Genomic DNA, 7,515 nt, shown 5'->3' with positions numbered 1-7,515 from the left:
TTGAATTGGCGGCTTTCTTTCTTTTTTTATTTTTTTGAAATGGTGGTTAATAAGGCCTAATATTATAGGCCTACATGCCGTTTTATCCTTACTGCCAGTTAAACCACACAGTCGAACAAAAATATGTTATCCCATATCATTGTACTGACTAAGCTACTAAGGCAATCAAATTATGCTTTTGCGGTAGGTTTTCTTCAGGTTCTGACCAGAGAATTCGCATAACAGGCCATGTGTAGGAATAATTATTGCTCGTGGATAGATTTACATATATTGTGTGTTTATTGGAAATATGTAAATATGGTCTTACAAACACACGCACGCACGCTCGCACATTCAAATACGCCCACCTTGCCAATTAAAAGGGGGGAAAAAACTGAACCCACCACCTATTTTGCCATTTAATTTCTGCTGCGCGGTGAAATTGCTTAATGGAGAATTATTATACAAGAAAGAACAGTAGGCTACACAGCTGTTTAGACAAATGTAAGTAAATCTGTCACAGAGACGTAAAAAGAGGACAGTGCTATTAATAGGGTCATCTGAGGCAATGGGTTTCATCCATATAAGACTCGCGCTCTAGCTGCAGTGGCATGCGTCATCTATCATTGTGATGCCGTGTACACTATGGAGGGACGGGCAGTAACTGAAAGGCCCCTAGGTTTAGGAAAAATGGAAAAACAGTCCATAGCTATATAAGTAGGCCTGTTATAAAACGAGTGAAATTTGCCATAACTATTTTTGTAGGATATTCTTTTCGTTGGTTGAAGAAGGCACTGAATTTGCCTGAGTTGAATTCTTTGTTGTAGCCTATAATTGGCAGGCTTTTATCGTTGTCATGACCCCCAGACTTCTCTTTGAATAATAACTTAATGTAAGCATCTGGAAATTAAAAATTGACCTCATGTTTAAAATTACAGGTACCTCCAAATCTTATTCTGTCTGGATATTTATAACAGTGCTCACAATACCCGAAGGATAAAAACAAAAGAAAGTGTCCTTTAGCATGGCAGGCCATTAGGGATTCAAGGGCTCTTGAATTACTGAACGATTTAGGGTAGAGGGATGCTCTTTGACAGATAGGTTGAGTTCCTCCGACAGTTAAGGATCAAGAAATATGGACAAAGGATACAAAAAAGATACAATTCACCAGCTACCACCCTTCCAAACAACCATTAGAAAACAGCAAAAACCAAGGGCACACAGATCATATATTGTCACTCACTTGAGATATAAAAAGAAACAACTTAAGAAATATAATAAATAATGTATTTAGAGGACATACTATGAGCAGCCATTCAAGTCAAACGTGATAAAGCAGTCAGTGTATTACATCAGAACATTAAGAGTCCATTGCAAACGTTATGTCAAAACTTGTTGGATAATTACATTACAGCCATGAAATTTACAGTTCACAGTGGAATCGCATCTCTCCAAATCCACTACACCACACTCATGTTTGGCTTTTACAGAGATGCATATAAAGTATGTACAAAACCCAAAGGCCACCTTTTACTTTGTAAGGCCTGATATTTAACATAAGTATGTACTTTCCAACAGATGTGCATGACACATTCAATCCTCATTGCATACTAAAGCGTACACATGTAGCACATTGGCCACCTCACCATTGGGTGGAGGGGTAAACCCTGTAACTTCAACGGGGCAGGTATTTCAGCTAACAGTCAGCAAGAAAAATGATGAAGTTTATTATCCCTGTGTTTACAAAGGAAGCCATTCTTATTCTAGTCTCAATATTAAGGAGTAGAATCCCACATTTGCCACCCCTGTTTGAAAGGCGTGATACTGCGTAATGCATTTGCATCCCAATACAAATTCTGGCATGCACTGTGCTGAATGCACATGGCTGCACATGCATAGCTACTGTGCACAGTAAACAGCTAAACAGCTTTCAGAATAAATCTAGATTTTATATATTGTGACCTTTCCACTACATTGTTTATTTAAATTTTAGAAAGTACATTCTGTTGGAATGGGCTCCATTCTATTTGCAAGTAATTGAAAATATTCTAGCATTATACACGCTTAAAGTTGTAAATCCAAACATTTAAAAATGTTTTGATAAAGAGGCAAAAGCTAAACCTGAAACCAAAAATATAAATACAATGAAGTGAAAAAAAAGAAGATAGTTGTGGGTTTATGCATTATGCACAATCTTTTTTCTGCAGCTTTTTCAAACAATCAGAAATATAATTACATTACATCTAGATGCCATTGCAATGTACCATGGAATGATTATGCCAGGACTGCTCTCAGTCTCTAACAATGAGTCCACAAACTCCATAATGTTTGTCTAAACCAGCAACTGAGGCAATCTAACATTGAGTCTTCACACACGTGCACAAGCATACACCACACACACACACACACACACGCGCACACACACACACACGCATGCACACACGCGCACACACACACACACAGGCGCACACACAGCCCCAGACCAGGCTAATATTGCTTTTGCATCTGAAACCCCTCATGACAGATTTGTGCTTCATGTTCCTTTATGTCACAAGCCTCCGTCTCTGAGATGTCTTCCTGAGAAGCTTTCTGTAGTCATAGGGGTTGTCCTCAGCCTGGCTCTCAGTTGATGGCATTCTGGGTAATGAGTTCCTGCAAATAAAGTGGTAAAGGCAATGTGAGATTGCAAACAAAATGGGAGAGAAAGAAAAAATAGCTAATGAAGACTAAAATATCCTAATTATCTCCTGCAGTTGCATGCCACTGGGTATTTTGTCTTAGTATGTTCATTTGAAACAACCAGAGAAAATGTCCACCCTCCCTGTGGGCGGAAACCGTGTCTGTCTTGCAGTTAAAGGGACATGCACCTTTTGTCAATGGGGCGTCTGGGCATGTCTGGCTCAGAGGCGGGTCTCTCAGTTGATGACTTCCTGACGCTGGACTTTGCCCTGGTGGATGAGGTTCTGCTGTCACTCGGGATGCTTCCCATGGACTTGCTGGTGGAGAGCTCCTGGTAGTACGGGTCATCCATATCCTCCAGTTTCCCAGGACTAATAGCGGAAACATAAAGACGAACTGAAATATGTAGTAAAGGACATGTCTATTTAAATTTGCTGTCGGAACAAAGGGACATACATGCATAGGTTTAAAAAAATAGGAATAGGTAAGGAATTTTAAAAGTTAGGATTGAAAACACACCAATCCATGAGAGCACAGTTCAATAAACTACACAATAACAGTGGCTAGTGGTCAACCTGCAAACACAAAGTTGTCATTTTTTCCAGCAGCTTCTTTTAGCACATAAGCAAAGAATGGCTAAACTTCTGCCATGTGAGCAGAGCAACAAGTCCACTGCCCCTGGTGGTGGGAGGCAAACCTACACCAGGGGTCCAGGTGGTGAGGGGATGTGATCTCTCCGTAACAAGAGCAGAAGAAGCAAGCCAGCCTGGCCCAAAGCCTTCTCCCCTCGCAATCTGTCAGGACACTTGCTATTTCTTATGAATCCTGGCACAGAGTGTTAAGGGTATAGCTGAATTCCCTGATTCCATACAGTAAAATGTCCAGTGTTAATTAAACTATAAGAGAGCACATTTGAGCCCCATTGGGACCATATATACTCTGTAAGAGTTGATTTAACACTGAACATTTTACTGTGCAGTCCGCATGGGGGCAGAGACACTGGGATAGGGAGGATCTATGGATGGATGATGAGGTGTTGCCCCTCTCTTTGACCTCAGTCACCCAGGCCTGCTGGTAGACCTCTCCCATGCTTGCAGGGGTTCATAAAGCCAGTCATTCTTCTCTGATGAACTAAGATGGAAACTTCCCCCTTTGAGTTTTTTTTTCTTCCCCCATTCTTTAGGCACATTGGCTGTGTTACGTAATAAAAAAGCAATCTATGCTACTTGCAAGCCCCATTGCTTCCAATCTGTCTACCAGACTTCCAAAGGTATTATATCACTCAATTCAGATTACCTGAACTGTGGCAATACCACATACCCCTTTCCCCCACTGAATTTGGTTTGGTACTTCATGTTCTTTTCCTCCAGTTTAAAGGCAACTTCCCCGGTTAACATCTTAACACAGTAAAACAGGCGGCGGCATACTGTATACACAAGCCAAAGAGAGCAAGCATGTTTAGTGTGCATTAGGCAACCAAGTTAATACGGCTTAAATCAGGAGTGCCCAACCTGTCCCTGCAGATCTATCGTCCTGTAGGTTTTCACTCCAACCATAACAAAGTGCACCTCATTCAACAGCAACAGTAGAGCAGGGCTGCCCAACCCTGTTCCTGGAGATCTACTATCCTGAAGGTTTTCACTCAAATATTAATAAAGTACACCTCATTCAACTCCTAGATATCTCATTGAGCTGATAATTAGTAGAATCAGGTGTGTCAAATTAGGGTTGAAATGAAAATCTACAGGCTGGTAGATGTCCAGGAACAGGGTTGGGCAGCCTTGGTTTAAATAATGAAATTACTTTAAGTGACAGTTCACTCAATATTTAGATTTTTTGGGGTGTCACTTGATGTGCTGACAAAGGTTGAGTGTATACCTATGGAGAATAGGTAGAGTCCCCCTTTACAAGAGATACATACAATTAGGCATGTCCATTAAATCAAGTTTAAATCAACAAATTATCAAATGAAAAAAAAAAAAAGTATACTTACTGCAGAATATAAAAGTGATGCTTACTTTACTCTAATGTTCAGATGCTAAGACCAAAACTGCAGAGTGGGTATTAACCATCACTTAGAGATTTAACCAAGCACTGCCATTTCAAGTAGCAGCGTGTATACCAAAAGGCAACTCAATTTCTTTTTTTTCTAAAAACTGAACACTCTTGTTGACGCTCATATGTTATTTAGCAAATTCTTTAGTTGACCTGAATGATCGTAGGTGAGATACTGGCTCCTGGCTGTGATAAAACTCATTGGCATCCACATATTATCAGGCTTTCCACTGTTGATTAGATAGCATTTGTAGGTTGTCGAGGTTTTCCCTCATTGCAGTGTGTTTTTACCCAGGCTTTTATCAGAGTGACGTGTGCTCTCGCTGCCCAAGGGTCTGCTCTTGCTGCCTCAGGCGGTGGACGTACATGAGAACGGAACACATTTGGGCAGACGCTGTCGCCGTGGTTCCCCGCACCCAGCCCTCTCTGCTGTCAACAACAGCCAGCGATCCTATCTCTCAGATGACCTTCTCCTCCTTAATGATGCATGTAAACTACCGCCTTCCACCGCCAGATTTTATTTATCTGATAACAAATTATCACCCTGGACGTTTCGGAAATCTACGCCTGTGACTGCTCTACTGCCCTGGTCCTTTTCTGAAATGCTGTAATAAAGCGGGCTGCTCTACCCCCTCTGCAGACACCTCTCCGTCACTGGGCTGGCTCTTTGCAAGACCCTTCATCATCTTTCGGTGCGGTAGCTCACCTTGAGGCAGAGACAGACAGATTCAGACACATACCCAAACACACACACACACACATTCACATTTTTCAGGCTGGCTAGCAGAGCCTGAAATCTTGCTCCCAGTGACTGTTGTCTCACACAGATCTATCTTTTAACTTGCTTAGATTCAGCTGTGAGGTTATATTTAGTTAGCATGGCCAGTAACACAACGTTATAGACACTTTTTTGTGTAAGCACACATTATGCGTATAGTCACATTAGCCATCTTTTGGCTACTAAAATGAAGTCTGGGAAATTTAAAGCCTTCTAGACATTCTGGTCAGCAAACAAACAAATAAAAAAAAATGATTTCCATTGGATCAAGACTGCTCTGAGAAGCTGTCAGCAAGAGAAGTTCCAACAGCTGAAGCCAATCTGAAGGTGCGTTAAAACCTCTGAGACATTTAATGAAATATCACTTCAAATGAACAAACATAATGTAAGTAAGTTTGTGGTTGGATATCGTAGGCCTAATGCTATTTTGTTCCTTGCCCGGTTTTACTGTCAAAACTTTATGAACTTGAATAGGTGAATAAGATGAGCTTGATACAACAGACAAATGGTTGGCTTATTGTCATGTTGTTAAATGCATCAGTCTGCATGGCTAAAGCCAATTAATGCATCATCTACTATCCATATAAGCCTAGCCGGAATCACATTTATTAGCATAAAAGATTTATTTAATCTTTATTCTGTAAGATAAATGTGTCTTACTGAATCAGATAACAGGTGCTTTATTCAGTCAGTGGTCAGGCTATAGACACATAGACTCAGGTGGTCTGACTTGGGTATTTTAATTCATGGGTGTTGTTATTGAGATGCCTTTATTTTTATATTTTATTTGACTGGTTATTCGATGGCATACATTACATAGAATTTTATACTCGCACTTCTTATTTGTAAATAAAGTATTTACTGGTTGCTATGAAAGCAGTTTATCTGTAGCCTTTGCTGTTTATATAGTTACACTGGTTAGTGATGCACTGTAAGACCCCTAGCATATACACTCAGTGGCCACTTTTTTAGGTGCTCCTGCACTTTCATGTAAATAGTTTGCTTCTCCCAACAATAAATCATGTGGCTGCAGCTCAGTATGTAAAGCATGTAGACATGGTGAAGAGGTTTACTTGTTGACTGACCAAACATGCACATGTTAGGGTCAGAAATTGCTGGAACCAGCATGAAATTGTATCCATCCTGCATTTTGTCAATGGTGCAGGCTTGATGGTGCTGGGGAATATTTTCTTGGCATACATTAGACTCCTTAATACCAACTGAACGTAATTTGCATGCCACAGCATACCTAAGTATTGTTGCTGATCATGTGAATCCCTTTAAGGCCACAGTCTATCCATCCATCCATCCATCCATCTATTATCTATACTCACTTATAGATAGAGTCACGAGGGGTGCTGGAGCCCATCTCAGGGTGCATTGGGCGAGAGGCAGGATTACACCCTGGACAGGCTGCCAATCTATCGCAGGGCACACATACCATTCACTCACACACTCATACGTATGGGCAATTTAGAGTTTCCAATGAGCCTACCTGCATGTCTTTGGACTGTGGGAAAAAACCAAAGTACGATGGAGGAAACCCACGCGGACATGGGGAGAACATGCAAACTCCACACAGAAAGGCCCAAGCAGAGACTCAAACCCACAACTTTCTTGCTGTGAGGTGACAGTGCTACCCACTGCACCATTGTGCCACCCAGCCACAGTCTACCCTTTTTCAAATGGATACTTCAAGCAGGATAATGTGTCACGTCACAAATCACACATCATCTCAGGCTGGTTCCATGAACATGATAGTGACTTCAGTTTACTCCACTGGCCTGCACATTCCCAGCATCTCAGTCCAATAGAGCAACTTTGGGATGAGGTGGAACGGGAGGTTCCGAACATGAACGTGTGGCCAGAAAATATGCAGGAACTATGTCATGCTATCTAGTCATCATGGATTAAAATTCCTAAGGAATGTTTCCAGCATCTTGTTGAGTTCATACTGCAAAGAATTCAGGTGGTTCTGGAAGCAAAAATGGATCCTTCCTGGTACTAGATAGGTGTACCTTATA

The 7,515-nt window shown here is 41.2% G+C and overlaps 1 protein-coding gene across 1 annotated transcript in view; it reads right to left on the bottom strand.

The window, feature by feature from the left end:
- Nucleotides 1-1,249: 1,249 nt before the first annotated feature.
- Nucleotides 1,250-7,515, bottom strand: part of myo3a (myosin IIIA) — a 92,427-nt gene continuing 86,161 nt past the window's right edge. The window contains exons 34-35 of the mRNA XM_035412833.1: nucleotides 2,847-3,029; nucleotides 1,250-2,631 (exon numbers count right to left, since the gene is read on the bottom strand). Coding sequence (XP_035268724.1) covers nucleotides 2,523-2,631; nucleotides 2,847-3,029 — 292 coding nt within the window. The 3' untranslated portion in view covers nucleotides 1,250-2,522. The remainder of the gene's footprint in view (nucleotides 2,632-2,846; nucleotides 3,030-7,515) is intronic.

Source organism: Anguilla anguilla, chromosome 4 (genome assembly GCF_013347855.1).
Source record: "Anguilla anguilla isolate fAngAng1 chromosome 4, fAngAng1.pri, whole genome shotgun sequence".
NCBI classification, from domain to species: domain Eukaryota; kingdom Metazoa; phylum Chordata; class Actinopteri; order Anguilliformes; family Anguillidae; genus Anguilla; species Anguilla anguilla.
Note: the sequence above shows the minus strand (reverse complement) of the source record. Positions and strands in the feature narration are given on the sequence as shown.